The 17,785-nt window shown below is 34.7% G+C and overlaps 1 protein-coding gene across 1 annotated transcript in view; it reads right to left on the reverse strand.

Annotated features, from left to right (window-relative positions):
• Nucleotides 1-17,785, reverse strand: part of SPATA6 (spermatogenesis associated 6) — a 111,094-nt gene that overhangs the window by 41,584 nt on the left and 51,725 nt on the right. Inside the window, exons 8-9 of the mRNA XM_069479173.1 lie at nucleotides 12,944-13,031; nucleotides 3,874-3,914 (exon numbers count right to left, since the gene is read on the reverse strand). Of these exons, the coding sequence (XP_069335274.1) occupies nucleotides 3,874-3,914; nucleotides 12,944-13,031 (129 nt within the window). The remainder of the gene's footprint in view (nucleotides 1-3,873; nucleotides 3,915-12,943; nucleotides 13,032-17,785) is intronic.

A 17,785-nucleotide genomic window follows, 5' to 3' on the forward strand; every position in this document is an offset into this window, starting at 1 on the left:
GTGCTTAGGATAATTACCAAAATTCCTAACATGGCCTAAAAGATTTGATCCCTACCTGTTTCTCCAGCCTCAATTTATACCATGCACCTACTCATGTCTTTACTTCCGGAAGCACTGGTGTCTTAGCCACTTAACTTTCATAACTGTTATTTCTCCTTTTCTCTTGCACATGTTCTTCATTCCCCTTTTTATGTAGTAAATTTCTACTCATCTTCAGAGCTCAAGGTTCTCAAGATATCTTTTCCATTCTCCTTGACTAGGTCAAATCCTCTAATGTCAAAGCACTATGCATGTCCTCCACAATATTCATGACAGTTCCAGGTATATATGAATTTTTGTGAGTTTGTTAATATCTTTTTCTGTACCATGAAATATCCATGTGGGCAGAGATGATTTCTAGTTTTGCTAAATTTTTATTTCCAGCATAATACTTTCAGTCACATAATCTTTTTCTAAAGGGAAAGAGGGAAGTTGAGAGTATGTAGGGACACAGTATTCTTGATGTGACAGAAATGGCTAGCTGTCCACCACAATTCAGCTTTCCCTTCTCCATAGTAGAATTGTTGCTAAGAAGCAATCTTTGCATTTAGGTGAGGGAATGTGATTAGCTCTTGGTAACAGAATATAGGCAAGAATGTTAAGTGTCAATGCTAGGCCCAGTCTTTTTAGAAATAGATAAGCCTTCTCCATGTTCTCCTTCAACTTCCACCATGTGAAGAGGACAGCCAAGGCCCTAGCGTACGGCAAAGCCATAAGATGGGTCATTACATGAGAAAATAGCAAGCAGATCAAAAGTACCCTCAATTTAATTGTTATGTGACTAAAAACTAAATTTCTATTATATTAAGCTTCTAAAGTTTGAAGTTTTATTTGTATAGCAAAAAGCATTACCCCAACCAATTCATAAATTGGTATCTTAATGTACTGGCCCTAACAGATACCTACATATACAGTGGCTTATCAGTTGGAAGCAGATATCAAGGGAACAGGTATTTTCAAATGGAAAATCTAAGATGTATGTAATGTAGTGGCAAAACATTTAATAAAACTATAGCCTGCTATAGCTTGGAAGACAGATCATGTAGCTTTCAAGCTTACATTCTAGGGAAACAGCTTGAGAGAAAAAGAATAGTACTTTGTGTTGGCTCTTATTTGTTTATAGCAAGGGGCTTCAAGAAAGTGATGAGCTCATATGGAATCAACTTAAGTGTCCATTGACTGATGAACGGATGAAGAAAATGTGGTATTTTCTTCACACACACACACACGTACACACACACACACACACACACACACACGCAATGGTATACTATTCAGCCTTAAAAAGGAAGGAAATTCTGTCATTTGTGAGAACATGCACGAACCTGGAGGACATTATATTAAATGAAATAAGCCAGGCACAAAAAGATAAATACTGTATTTTCTCACTTACATGTGGAATCTAAAAAAATTGAACTCAAAGAAGCAGAGAGTAGGATGGTTGCTAGGGGCTGAGGGTGGGGGGTTTGGAGGGAATGGGAAGATGTTAGTCAAAGGGTACAAAGTTTCAGGTAGACAGGATGAATCAGTTCTGGAGATCTATTGTACAGCATGGTGATGACAGTTAATGGTAATGTATTATATACTTGAAAACTGCTAAGACAGATTTTCAATATGCTCACCACAAAAAATATGTGAAGTGATAGATACGTTAATTAGCTTAATTTAATCATTTTGCAGTGTATACCTGTAACAAAACATCATGTTGTACCATAAATATGTATAATTTTTATTTGTCAATTATACCTTAATAAAGCTAGGGGGAAAAAAAGAAAGTGATGAACTCGGGAAAAAACTCTCTTACCTATGCAAAGTATATTTCTCCAGAGAACTCAGACAAGATCCCACTTTTCTAGAAAATTTTCTGTGGAGTACTTCCACCTTCACGGCTCTTTTCCTTACAGAAATCCTATAGTGTTCTACTACCTTAATATTTATTAACTACTATGTGCCTGTAAGAAAATAATCCTTTATGCTTTTCAGTGCAATGCTGCAGATGTATTTCTATGAAAACCTACCTCTTAAATACAAAAACAATCCTGTGAAATTACTACCTAATGCCCTCCAAAGGAAGCCCTAAAAGTAAAGAATACAGAGGTGAAAGTGGAAGGAAATTAAAGACGGGCTGAAGTGTAATTCTTGGCAGAATTAACGTGGAAAAGAGAACTATTTACATCTATCTTTACATGACACGGACCAGCCAACTTACAGTTAGATTATGGCTAACTTAAGATAGAGATTAATGTCCTATGAACTTTAGCCCTCTCTCTCCATCCTCTATTTTTATATATTTGGTTTATTTATTTTCTTTTAGTAGTCCTCTCACACAATACATATACATGAGGAATCCACACTATGTATTAGACAATGTGCTAAATACTAGCAACTATCAACAAGCAAGGTCAATAAGGTCCTTGTCATACTGTGTGTGCATGTGTGCGTGTTTGCATATATTCTACATAACAGTGTGGGGTTGGACTAGGTGAATCACGCCAGGCCCAATTTCCTCTAGAGAGAGCCTTAAACAAGGTATAACCTAATGCAAACATCATACGGGGACAGCCCTATCTATGTAAGTGCTATATTCATAGTCCATACCAATGGTTTGCAAATGAGAATCCTTCAATAGGTAACAAGAAAGCTGCAGAAGAATCACCAAGAAACTTGTTAAAAATAAAAAATTCCAGTGTCCATTCTCAGCAATTTCAATTTAACAGGTCTGGAATAACATTTTATAAAGTTCCACCTGGATGATTCTGACACTGGTGGATTTGGGCACTCAGTCACACAGTGCCTAGACTCATTGCTTAACCATTCCATATTTCTTTTTTCACAGTCAAGGCATGGCAAACTACTGTGCTATTCAGTACTAGGAAGCACAAAACAAATTGTTTTCAAGTTAATAAACAAACGTATTTTAAGGAAAGCTGTGGTTTTGGTTTTGTTTTGTTTTCCAAAGTATAATACTTATTATCGAGAAGCTTTCTCTTCAGGACAGAAAAGACAAACTGTGAGGAAGTGCTTCTCAAGATGGAGGACACTGACTACTAGCAATATGACAGATAATTTAATATGGTACCCAAAATGATTTTAGATGATAACACAAATCATTTTACAAGGCACAAAGAAATACACTAAACAACATGGAATCACAGGAAAAAATGTATTATCTTTTCAATTCTCTTTCAATCAAAAATCTGCAGTTAGCTATTGGAATGTCTCTTACACCTCTCTATCATTGCTTGTCTCACGAAGAAATGGAGAGCATTCCTCAGAGACTTTGGCAAACAATAGTATCTAGCTGAAATTTAGTAACATTGTTTTGTTTTCACTGTAGTATTTTTAAGACTATCATCCATGTAAAGCATGTCATATACTGATATTTCATTACTCACAATAGTAAATAAATAAAAAGAAAGTAAACTTAAACAAAATAGCATAAATTGTATGTAGATATTGCAAAAATTATGAGGATGCTTTGTAAATGAATGAACTTTGAAAATACTACTAGGTGAGGTATCACTATAAGTAACAACTGATTTCTCTCTCCCCCTAATGCACACACAAAAACATAAATATATACAAACACAGGCCACATAATTAATTAATCCAAATAAATAATCAAAAACCACAAAATACTTGCAGGAAGACATTCAATGAAAAGTCTATTACACCCCTTGACAAAGTAGCCAAAATAATATTACATGATATGATAATTACTATTTTTGCATTATTTTACTAAGTGAATTTGATAATCTCTGTCTGACTATGCATACACTTATGCTGTTGTCTGAAATCCATGACAATTATTATTCTGCAATTTATTAGACAAACCTTATAATCCTTGGGTCGGCAGCAGCCAAGATGAGAATGATCTGAAAAAGGATGTACAAAATAATTAAAGTATAAATATTTCATAGGAAAAGGAAGTTGGTCTCATCTTTGATTTCTGCTACTATCACTGTTTCTACAATTATAATTCATACAGCAGATTCTTCAGAAATACTTCAAAATCCTTCAATAATGTTAACATCATCAAAGATGATAAGCCAACTAGTTAAAATCTGTATTGGTTGTTCAGCAATTAAGTGATTTCACAAATACTATTTTCATCAGAATAAGAGACGTATGAACATAGACAGGAATAATTTTTAGTTGATAAACTAGTTTGTCTATACGAAATAGGTAATTTTTAGTTGATAACCAGTTTATGATAAAATATAATTTAGATGATAGATTTGATATCGTCAAAGTACACGTGTTCCTATTCTTGGAGTCCATGCTAGAATCAAGTGGGTGTAATGAAATAGGACCAGCTTTAGAGGGTGGTAGCATACTTGTAGCGTATACACTTTGTTGACGAATAAATTTACATTACATTCCAAGCACCAACTGTATGAACTTGGGCACATGACTTAACCTCTGTAAGTCTCAGAATGCTAACATGTCTGGTGTACCTCTTTCATAATATTGTTTTAAAGATTAAATTAGGGCCGGGTGCGGTGGCTCACGCCTGTAATCCTAGCACTCTGGGAGGCCGAGGTGGGTGGATCGCTCGAGGTCAAGAGTTCGAGACCAGCCTGAGCAAGAGCGAGACCCCGTCTCTACTAAAAATAGAAAGAAATTATCTGGCCAACTAAAATATATATAGAAAAAATTAGCCAGGCATGGTGGCACATGCCTGTAGTCCCAGCTACTCAGGAGGCTGAGGCAGTAGGATCACTTAAGCCCAGGAGAGGTTGCTGTGAGCTAGGCTGATGCCACGGCACTCACTCTAGCCAGGGCAACAAAGCAACACTCTGTCTCAAAAAAAAAAAAAAAAAAGATTAAATTAGATATTACATGAAAGACACTAAAATAAATGTTAACTATTATTACTAACACCATCATCAACATTATTACTATTGAAATTGGACAAGCCTGGGTCCAATTTCAAGTTCTGCCAACTATCAGATATATTGTTCTGGTTTCATTCCCCATTTTAAAAGTATGAAGACATTGCTTATCTCACCTCAAATTATACAATTTGTGAAAGTCCCTAGAATAATATCTGTCACATAGTGGATTTTAAAACTAATTCTAAATCTCTTCCTTAGATAACAACCACTACATTGTATATGCAGATGTTGGGTTTTATTCATTACTTAAGGGAATCAAGTTTCAAGAATCAATTAAGTATTATAATCTCTGTTATATTGATATCAAGAAAATTCAAACCATAATTTGCAATTCTATTTCCTCACTCATACGCTTCAGTCAAAAGCACTCTAAGATTCTATATTTTACCTTCCCAAACCGCCCTGCCCATAAAAAAAATAACTATATGGAGAAAGACCTAAGACAGTCTGTACTCAGCAAAATTTTTGGCATTTTTTTATTGCCCAAGATATTGTTTGCTAGGTTCCCTGAACCACACCAGAAATAAGCTGAAATATTAATGTCTTTCACACAGGCCAACTTCTCCATTTAATGCCAGTAGGAGTCAATTTACTTCAAGTACTTTTCAAAATTAAAAAAAAAAAAATCCCAGTCTAACTCCTCTTGTACAGAAGTCTAATATATAACATGATCACAAATAGCAGAAGAAATAAAAGAATGAAAAGGACACACTAAGCCTAATTCTCTAAAAATACTAACTTTGAAAATTAAGGTAATAACTTCTGGAAGTGGTATATATTTTCTGGCAGCTAGCATAGTATTAAAAGTTTCAATATGTTAAAACACTGATATGTCTTCTGCTGGCCATAAACCATTTATAAATTTACCCTAATTCAAACAGGTTTATAATTTTCTTTCATTTTTACAAATTAAGCTATTACTTTGGTCTGAGGTTTCCCAATGTTCATATTTAATCACCCTCACCACCAATTAGGTACTAACTATATTCTAAATGCAGGAAATAAAGGAGATAAAAGTCATGGCCCATGACTATGAAGTACTTATAATCTATTTTGGTTAAGTTATACAAAGTTGAATAGCAGCAGTATAGAACAGGCTAAATGTCAGAATGGTACAGATAATTAATGCTATAAAAAGTTGTATCAGAGAGCAATCCCTCAAGGTTAAAGGTAATCAGAATAAACTTCCTAAAGGTGGAGAAACTTGAGCTGTGCATAATAAATAGGTCTCACTTAAAACAAGTATGAAGAAAAAGTAAGCTAGTTCAGATCTTGTGTGTGTGATCTTGAACAACTTACTTTACTTCTTTAAACCTCAGGTTTCTTCAACCGTAAAATGGGAATTAATTAGTCTCTAAACTTCATGATGTTACCATGCGTAAACAATGTGATATAAGTACTTAGCATAACAGCTAGCAGAAAATACACATTCAGTAAATGTTAGCTATTATTTGATTCTCCATTAACTTCACAAAATAGGTGTTATGAACTAAATGTCTATGTCCCTCCAAAATTCATATGTTTAAGTCCTAACCCCCAAAGTGATGATATTTGGAGATGGGACTTTGGGGAGGTAATTAAAGTTAGATGAGGTCATGATAATGGGGCCCTAATGACGGGATTAATGTGTTTATAAGAAACGACACCAGAGGGCTTGTTCTCTCTCTCTTTCTCTCCTCTCTCTCTCTCTGCCCCTCGTCCCTACCCCCACCCCCACCCCACACACCCAACAGTCATGAGTACACAAGCAAGACGGTGGCCACTACAAGCTAAGTGAGGAGATCTCAGAATGAAACTTACCTTGCCAGCACCTTGATCTTGGACTTCCTAGCCTCCAGAACTGTGAGAAAATAAACGCCTTTTGTTTAAGCCACCTAGTCCATAGTATTTTATTATGGCAGCCTGAGCAGACTAATACTAATACAATAGGAAGGACTGATTATTTCTACTTTGCATGCCAGAGATTGACATCCTACATAACTAACAAGTGATGGAATTGAGTCTTTTATTAGTTCAGTGCTACTTCTACTAATATAAGGATAATAGATTTCCCTATTATAAAACAAAAGCATATAGGAGAATAAAAGTGTCATTAGTCTCAAAAATGATATCAGATTATGGATTTGCTAACCAAACGAATGTGATATATAATCAAATTAATAAAATGCCAAGTAGTGATTAACAGTTCTGGTTAAAAACAAAATGTGACAGTCATAAAAACATTTCCTGAGCAACCATTAATAAGAAACTAAGATCCACTTTTCCCCTAACGTCACCATTCACACTGAGATGTGTTTGACAATTTAGAGCCTCTGCATCCTTCTTATCTCCATAGTTGACCTTCCTTTATAGGCTCAGATATGACTCAGTCCCAAGGGATATGACTCAGTCCCAAGGGACCAATCCTAACTTTAAGCAAGGACTTAAGGAGCTTTAATCTAAAATTCATCTCTCTGAATCAACTTATTCTTTCTATCAAAGTAATTCTTCAACCAAATCCTAACAATTATAGTCAATATGTGTTGTTCCTATGTGTCAATCCTTATTTTAGCAACCTCCATAGTACCCTACTATGAAGGATACTGCTACCCACTATCTCAGTCCATTTTGTGCTCTGCTGTAACAGAATATCTGAGACTGGGTAATTTATAAACAGAAATTTATTTTCTCACAGTTCTGGAGGCTGGAAAGTCCAAGATTAAGGTGCCAGCATTTGGCAAGGGCTTTCTCTCTACGTCATCACATGGCAGAGGGTGACAAAGCAAGGAGAGGGTGAGAGGGGACAGAAGTTCCCCTTTTATAATGGCACCAATCCCATCAGTGAGGGTGGAGCCCTCATGGCCTAATCACCTCTTAAAGGTACTATCTCCTAATGTTGTTACAGTGGCAATTAAATTTCAACATAAGTTTTGGAGGGGACAAACAGTCAAACCATAATACCCACCCTACCCCAATGCCCATGTAACATTCTAAGGTTGGCCCTCTGCTTGCCTGTGAACATTCATGGAACACACGGCTAATGCTTTTGCCATACGTCAATCCCTACTACTGGCAGCAAAGCCAAGATGTCCAGCTTTATAAAATATCTCTAGATGACCCAACCTTCTAAAAAAGAAAGGCATATACTAAAGTGTTTCTCACCTCTTGCTGTGCTGCATTCACCTGAAACCATTTACTCCAATGTCTAATATTCTTATTATTTTCACTCCTATAGTTGTCAAAGTCTCAGTAGCAAAAAATCCCAGACTTTACCCCTAACTTATTTTTCTTGTCTGAAGTTTGGTACACAACAGGTTCCCGTCTTACTAGTAACTAGAAGAGTGATGAAATGGCTACTAAGTTCATAAATAAACATTAAATGCCATTAGTCATTAGGAAAATGCAAATTAAAATCACAATGAGATAGAACTATACACCCACCAGAATGGTCATAATAAAAAAAAGATAGTAAGAAGTATTGTAAAAAATGTAGAGAAACTGGAAACCTCATACACTGCTGGTAGGAATGTAAAATGGTGCAGCCACTTTGGAAAACAGTTGGTCATTTCTTAAAAAGTTAAAAATAAATTTACCATATGAATCAGTAATTCCATTCCTAGAAATCTATTCAAGAGAAATTAAAACATATTCCTACACAAAGATTTCAGTGCAAATGTTCATAGCAGCTTTATTCATAATAGCCAAAAAGTTGAAACAATCCAGGGGCAGAGGGAGGGAATTCTAAAAATATATTGTCATGGTGATTCCACAACTGTACAAATTTATTAAAAATAATTTAATTGTACACTTAAAATGTGAATTTTATGGTATATAAATTATACCTCAATAAAGCTGTTAAGAATGTTGAATAAAAATAGAGAAATAAGAGTTCTTAGAAACGACATCGTTCAGCTGCTACTGCTCTTTATAGGACAACAAATCCAACAGGAGGGACAGACACATTTACAAGAAAACTACAACAAATGAGATATTTTGCTAATGAGTATGTACATGATGACTACATGCTATTTTATTCAGAAAACATCAAAATTACCAGTTATTGTTGTCTACTCAAGATGTAACACATTAGGATTTGGAAATCTATTTTACTTTACAACTTTGATGGTTACTTTACAACAGTAACCATCAAGGGGACTGGTGAAAGTTCATAAAAGATTACAATCTTAATATAGAAATGAAACTCATAAAAGAATAGAGTAAGAGAATAAGTTTCTTCCAAGAGAAGAGATAGATTCTAATATCATTCCTAAATTCCAAGCAAATAAAAAAAAGGGTCCAGGATGAAGCCCTTGATTTCCTCTTTAAATGCACAAATGACTGGATAAAGCTTCCAAACAGTCTTGCATTACAAGAGATACTGGGTTCCTTCAAAAGGACCACACAATTTACAATTACAATTATATACCATGGTGATTCTAGATAGAGACAATATGCTTGAAAAACGTATTTTTAAAAATATACACCTTAATGAAAGCAGAGAAAGTAGTAGGAGAATGGTGGAAAAGAAGGAACTTGGGGCTAGAAGACCTGGATTCCAGATTGGGGGTGGCCACTTTGTAGCTCTCTAACAAGTCAATTAACTTGTCTAAGCACCTGCTATTTTTCCTCAATCAAATATAATGCAATCCATCTTTATATGATTATTAGGAGGATGAAATGGGTAAATGCTGGTGAATATGGCATCCTATAAAAACAAGAACTATTAGGCAAGATAATTTGGCAAGCAAAGGTTAAGAATTTCTACAAAGCAAGATCTCAGGTGAAAATTCCCTATGTTTAAGAGGCCCTACCATAAGAAATTGCCACATGTATTTAAATAGTTGATGAGAACACAAAAGTTGATGAGATCTGCCCAGCTGCCAGCCAGGAAAAAAAAAAAATGTAGTCAAAAGACTAGGGGCATTAAAATTAGAGAACTGAGAAGGGAAAACGCTTTACTGCAGAAAGTCAACTAATAAATGTACAAAGACTAACAAATATTTAAAAATCATTATTTGGCAAAAATCACAGTAATAAATTGTTTCAGGCAACAAGCATCAATGTATGCTAAAGGAGTTAAAGTTGAGGAGTAAGAGGACACTGCATAGTTTCAAAGTATCTTCCCATAATTACAAAGGAAAGGATTAGCACCTTTCTGATGGAGAAAAGTGGCAGACACCATCTTTATCAAATGAGTAAAATTAACATCACCGGTAACAAAACAACACTATATGCCTCCTGACATAATGTACTGAGAGTAGCAAACCATTTGTATTCTGGAGAAAAATTAATAATCTAAGTCTAATCATGAGGGAAAAAAATTAAATAAACCCAAATTGAGGGACATTCTATAAAATAACTGGCCTGTGCTCTTCAAAATTATCAATTTAATTAAACACAAAGAAAGACTAAGGAATTGATCCATATTAAAGAAAACTAAAGAGAAATAACAGCTGAATGTTATGTATGATGTGGGATTTCTTTTGCTATGAAGATATCCTTAGGACCAGTGGTCCCCAGCCTTTTTGACACAAGGGACCAGTTTCATGGAAGACAATTTTTCCATGGATGGGGGCGGGGGGTGGGGGTGTGGGTAGGGGTAGAGCTCAGGTGGTGAAATGCGCTGTAAATACGGATGAAGCTTTGCTCCCTTGCCCACTGCTCACCTGCTGTGCAGCTCAGTTCCTAACAGGCCACCACAGGGATTGGGGACCAAAGATTAGGACAGCTGGCAAAATCTGATATAGGTTTATAGATCAGTTAATATTATTATATCTTTGTTAATTTCCTACTTTTGATAACTGCATCATATAAGATAATGCCTACATTAGTCTGCTTGGGCTGCCATAACAAAATATCATACACTGGGTGGCTTAAACAACAGAAATTTATTTCTGACAGTTCTGAAGGCTGAAAGGTAGAGATCAGGGTGCCAGCATGGTCAGTTCCTGGTGAGATCTCTCTTCCTGGCTTATAGATGACACATCTCCTAGTTAAGTCCCCACATGGCAGTGAGAGAGGGAAAAAGCAAGCTCTCTGGTACCTTTTTGAACAAGGAGACTAATGCCATGATGAGGGCCCCGCCCTCATGACCTCATCTAAACCTAATCACCCCCCAAAGGCCCCATTTTCAAATACATCTCATGGGGGGTTAGGGCTTCAACATATGAAATTTTAGGGGCTACAATTCAGTCTATAATAATGCCCTTGTCAAAAAAAATTTATACAAAGACACATACAGAGAGGGCACAGAGGGGAGGGAAAAGGGAAGCAAATATTACTATTTGTAGATTCTGAACGAAAGATATACGGGAATTCTTTGTACTATTTCTACTTTTCTGTAAGTCTGAAATTATGTCAGAATAAGAAGTTAAAAAAAAGCAATTGACCTCTCTGATCGTACTTCTACATAAAGCAGATTGAAAGTTACTAGAAACTGTAACAGTTCTGCCAGCAAATATATAATTGTCAAGAGAAAGACACTTGAATGCTCCAAAAATATCTTCCAAAGAAACATTTATGTTGAAGTTAGTTTCCTTTGGCTGTTCTTAAAGCTCATTTTCCATGTCCGTAAGTTTCTTCTAAGAGGGGAAACAGAGTTTAACATCTGTTTCTAATTTCATATAATCTGCTATTCTGAACATAAAAGACGTATTGATTATCACATCTATCTCTCTGTTAGTGCTAAAAAAAAAAACCCCAAAATAAACAAGCACAAACTCCGCATGTTCTCAGAAAAGAATGGTTCATTTCCTCATTTAACAAAAAGAGATTATACACTACAGTTTAGAAACAGAAAGAGATGAAGCTCACTCCATGTTATGATTCTATTTTTTTTAGTCTATCTCATTTTTCTTCCTCTATGACTTTCTCAGTGTGTAGTAAATTAAAGTAACAGTGGCAGAGAGGCTTAGCTTAGAGGCTTTTGCTTCTGACCCCCTGAAGCAGTATCCTTTAGGTTAAAAGCTTCTGCTTAGCTCTTCACATTAGTTTGCAGTTCAACTCTTAAAAAAAACATAACCAATCCTTTCCCAAAACTAACTCCCAGGGAGATGAGGAAAGTATACACAAAAGTAACAACACTATGTTAAAGATTTATAGGAAAATTGTGACCTGACCTCCATCCTTCAGAGTTAACTGACCAATAACAAAGAAGTTTCACAACCTCCTTGGAACCTTGCTGATACCCAAATGTCTGTGGTCCTTACTTATCTCTTTCAACACCCCCCCTTCCCCTTTCCCTTAACATAAAACAAGCCGAAACTCATACTAAATTAAAATGGTTCTTTGAGACACTAGCCCTCCATCTTCTGGGTTGGCATGAGCTTGGACTCAGTTACAAAGGCTGTTAGTGAATAACTGCTTAACTCACTAGCCAATGTCTACAGATAATAACACTCAAATACCCTTAATTATACAATGCTATTTAACCTTCTTCATAAAAATCACCATCATATAGAATTTAAAAAGGAACCTATCTAACCACAAGGACTAGGGCTAAAGATGAAAAAAATACTCTTATAAACTAAACTTAAAGAATGTTATCTTTTTATAAATATAAGTAATAACTATTATAATTAGAATGACAGCTGATATTTATTAAGTATTTTGTGTGCTAGTGTATTTTACATGGTAACATTTGTCATGTTACCTGTATTCTTTAATAAATAAACCAATTATTAAAGTAGTTAAAATTACTTAGAATGGGTTCTATAGTCAAATAAGTTTAGAAAATATTGAGTAAAACCAAATTAATCAAGCTGTTTTTTTATAATAGTATAAGGTATCAGTTTAATATGCTAGTATGTATTTTGAAGCTTAAACAGGAAGACGGTTTATAGTAACACACAAATTCTATTATTTTAGAGAGTACCTATATTGATGTTCCACAAGTTGTAAAAAGCTACATTATATCACGTTATCCAATAATACAGCAGAGATTCTGTTTTTGTTAACTGATGCCAAGTTAAAGGCTTGATTGTAGCTCAGGCAACTAAGGAAACGAGGAAAGATAAGTTATAGCTTACCATTGTGCATCCTTGACCATCCATCTCTTTCACAGTCTCTGCCAGAAGATCCAAATAAAGTATCAGCCCTGGGACTTGGGGGATCAACCTAGAGAAAGTGGGATTTCAATGTAAAAAAGAGCTTAAATATTCCCAATCCTTCAATCTCATGACACCAGAAAAACAACTAGGGTACAGAGATCACATATCATCAGGTTAACATGATGGTGCTTGTAAGGGTCAGGCATGTTTCAAAGTCAGAGTTTAGTCGATATTTTGTTGTTCATTTTTAAGTAAAATTGAAATTAAACTTTAGAAATTTGTATATATTTGTACTAATTTAAAATGAAGAGATTTGCCGTTGAAATGTCCATTACTCCATTGCCTATTTTGCTTTCCATTAAAAGGTTAAAAAAAGAGCAATCTATTTTGCCATATTTAAAAAACAAGTCCAGCCATTGTTACTTATCTCCTTAGCATGCACATTTTGAATTCAAATAGTGTCTTTACTTGTCTGTGTTCAGAGGCTAGCATTAAAAGGTTAAAAAAAAGAGCAATCTATTTTGCCATATTTAAAAAACAAGTCCAGCCATTTGTTACTTATCTCCTTAGCATGTACATTTTGAATTCAAATAGTGTCTTGTCTGTGTTCAGAGGCTAGCATGCTCAGTGCCTTACAGCTTACTATAATAATTGTCAACCATAGTTTCTAACCAAAAATAAAAAGTCAAAATGACATAAATGTGTAAAAAAGACACCCCTATTCATCCAAGTTAAAAACTTTTGTGCATCCAAGGACAGTATTAAGAGAGAGAAGGCAACCCATAGAATCACAGAAAATATTAACAAATCATATATCTGATAAGGGGTTATTCTCCAGATTGTATAAAGAACTCCTACAACTCAACAACAAGAAACAGATTTAAAAATAGGCAAAAAACTTGAATAGATATTACTCGAAAGAAGGTATACAAATGGCCAATAAGTATATGAAAAAATGCTCAACATCACTAATCATTAGGGAAATGGAAATTAAAATCATAGTCAGATACCACTTTATACCTATGAGGATGGCCATCATAAAAATAAATAAATAAATAACATTTCGGGAGGATGTGGAGATACATGAACACTTTTGCACTATTGGTGGGAATGTCAAATGGTATAGCTGCATTGGAAAACAATATGGCAGTTTCTCAAAAAACTAAAAACAGAATTATCATATGATCCAGCAATTCTATATCTGAGTATATACCCCAAAGAATTGAAAGCAGGAGCTCAAACAGCTATTATATTTGTACACCCCTATTCACAGCAGCGTTATTCACTCTGTACACCCATGTTTACAGTAACATTATACGTAATATCTAAATAATGGAAGCAGCTCACATATCTACCAACAGATGAATGGACAAACAAATGTCATGTCAATATATAAGAGAATATTTAGCCATAAAAGGGAAGGAAATTGTGACACATGCTACAACATGGATGAATCTTGAGGACATTATGTTAGATGAAATAAGTCAGTCACAAAACGAAAAACAATGTATAATTTCACTTATATGAGGTACCAAGAGTAGTCCAATTCATAGAAACAGAAAGTAGAATGGTGGTTGCCAGGGGCTGGGGGAGGCAAAAATGGGAAGTTATTGTTTAACAGGTACAGAGATTCAGTTTAGCAAGACAAAAAAGTCCTAGAGATGGATGGTGCTGATGGTTGCACAACAACATGAAGGTACTTAATGTTACTGAATTGTGCACATAACAATGGTTGACATGGCAAATTTTATGTTATGTGTATTTTACCACAATTTGCAAAATAAAAGTTTTTTAAAAAGAGAGTGAAAAGGCAACCTACACAATGGAAAAAACATTTGCAAATCATGTAAGGATCCAGATGTAAGGATCCACATGTAAGGATCCAGAATCCAGAATATGTAAAGGACTCTTACAACTTAAGAACAAAAAAGACAAACAAGCCAACTAAAAATGGTCAAAGGACACAAGTAGACATTTCTCCAAAAATAACATACAAATAGTCAACAAACACATTAAAAGGTGCTCAACATCATTGGTCATTAGGGAAATGCAAATTAAAGCCACAATGAGATACTTTACACCCACGAGATAGCTATAATAAAAACAAAGCAAAACAACAATAGAAAATAACAGTGTTATCGAGAATGTGGGGAAACTAGAATGCTTATATATTGCTAGTAAGAATATAAAATGGTGCAGCCACTGTGAAAAATAAATTTGTACACAACTGTTCATAGAAGCACTACTCACAATAACCAGAAGGTGAAAACAACCCAAATGTCCATCAACAGATAAATGGATAAACAAAATGTGGTGTATATCCATATAATGAAATACTATTTAGCCATAAAAAGGAATGAAGTACTGATACATGCAATATAGATGAAACCTCAAAAACACTGTGCTAACTGAAAAAAGCCAGACACAAAAAACCAAATATTGTTATGAATCTATATGAAATGGCAGAATAGGCAAATGCATAGAGACAGAAAGCAGATAGCGGTTGCTAGGGCTGGTGGAAGGGAGGAATAAGAAGTGAACTCTTATTATGTACATGGTTTCCATTTAGGGAGATGAAAAAGTTCTGGAACCAGACAGTTGAACAACACTGTAAACACCCGTCATACTGCTGAATTTATACTTTAAAATGGTTGAAAAAGTAAATTTTATGTTGTGTGTATTTTACAATAGGAAAAAAGATCCTATCTTGCATAAATGAAAAATAAAAAGGCTGTTTAATTCTTCTAGAATGGTTATGCCAGTTTGTTTGGAAGTATGCTAATTGATTTCTTAAAACTGTTTCCTTTTCCTTTAAGATTACTTTTCGCATCATGTACATAAACTAGAATGTCTTTCCTAAAAGTGTTAACGTTTTACATATGCATGTATCAAGTTAAAATTCTGTTTAGTTACCAATTTCTATGAGCTTTTAAAACCATGAATGGCTGCGGTGGGGGGAGGGGGGTGGGCAAAAACCATCTCTATGTTTACATATACATTGGAAAATTCCAGTTTCCCATTCAATAATGGAAGCAATTTTCTAAGTATAGACTTAGAAGTATGCATTTCTGTTCATTGAAAAGCTGGAGAGAAAACCACTTAAATGAAAATTTCAAGGTTTATACCAAGCAATATTAGAATTATTCCATTCTGAACACTGACATAAAAAATAATAATAAAACAAACAGTTTAAGAGCAGTTATTTACTCAAACAATTTTTATGTGGCTAACCCTCACAATATTTTGGTTTATCTTTCTACATAGGCATTTTAATTAAAATGCTACTATGATAAGAATATAGTATATCCTTTCTTTTCCATTTAATTTGTAATTACAGGCAGACATAAAATTAAAGGCATTTTTAAGCCACAATCAAACATGCAACTAGGCTGGGCACGGTAGCTCATGCCTATAATGATAACACTCTTCAAGAGTTTGAGACCAGCCTGAGCAAGAATAAGACTTCCATGTCTACTAAAAATCGAAAAATTAGCCGGGTGTCATGGCACATGCCTGTATTCCCAGCTACTTGGGAGGCTGAAGCAAGAGGATTGCTTGAGCCCAGAGTTTGAGGTTACAGTGAGCTATGATGATGCCATTGCACTCTAGCTGGGGCAACAAAGTGAGACTCTGTCTCAACAAAAACATGTAACTAAAACATTATCTGAATACTGTGCAAACAACCAAAAAAATGTGATCAGCACTTAATGAAATTCTATAGAAAACAGAAAAGCAATCACAATAACCTCAATAAAATATCATCATTTAAAACTATTCATTATACTATATACTTTCTTTTATAATTGAAAATCTGTAACTTTATGTTAAAAGAATAAAGGATTCATAGTCAAAACATAAAGATGAAATGTTGCTTAAGACACATTTAAATTGTTTTAAAAAGGTAACACAAAGAAAATCTGAACTTTCAGATGGTATATGTCCACAAAGCTATTAGACTTCCAAAGGGGCATATTTACATGTTGGATTAATTCATTTTAGAATTTAGAAAAAATGGATTAAAAATATTAGTCAGAAATATTTTTATAGATATCCCAAAAAGTTGTTTTGCTTCTATGGGTACTTAAATCTTGAGGTTTAGTATTATTAAATATATTAATATATTATACAAGAATTTCAAAAAGTTCACAGAAAAATGGAATTAAAAGATAAAAATATAAACTTTATTTTCAACATAAAGCTTTATCAAGGTCAAGAGGCTTTCTTGTAAGCAATGATACTAGCCATTTAGTCCATCCCTAAAGAACTGCGGGTCCTGGAAATTTAACCATGTCAATGTGGTCTTTTTTTACATTATTAACTGAGGAAAAATGGTTGCCCTTTACAGATTTTTTTAAGATCAAGAAACAAAAAGAAGTCAGAATGAGCCAAATCAGGACTGTAAGGTGGATGCTTAAGGACTTCCCATCAAGATTCTGGCAAAATTGCCCTTGTTCGAGGAGAGGAATGAATATGAGCATTTTCCTGGTGAAGTGCTCTTTGGTAAAGCTTTCACAGGTCATCTTCTGCCAAAGCTTTGGCTAACTTTCTCGAAACACTCTCACAATAAGCAGATATTATCATTCTTTGGCCCTTAACAAAGTCAGCAATCAAAATGCCTAGGACATCCAAAATCACTATCACCATGACCTTTGCTCTTGACCTTTGCACTTCTGCTTTCACTGGCCCTCCTCCACCTATTGGTAGCTATTGCTTTGATTGTGCTTCATCTTCAGGGTCATACTGGTAAAGCCATATTTCATTTCCTGTTACAACTCTTTGAATAAATGCTTCAGGATCTTGATCTCACTTGTTTAAAATTTC

This window comes from Eulemur rufifrons, chromosome 8 (assembly GCF_041146395.1).
Source record: "Eulemur rufifrons isolate Redbay chromosome 8, OSU_ERuf_1, whole genome shotgun sequence".
NCBI classification, from domain to species: domain Eukaryota; kingdom Metazoa; phylum Chordata; class Mammalia; order Primates; family Lemuridae; genus Eulemur; species Eulemur rufifrons.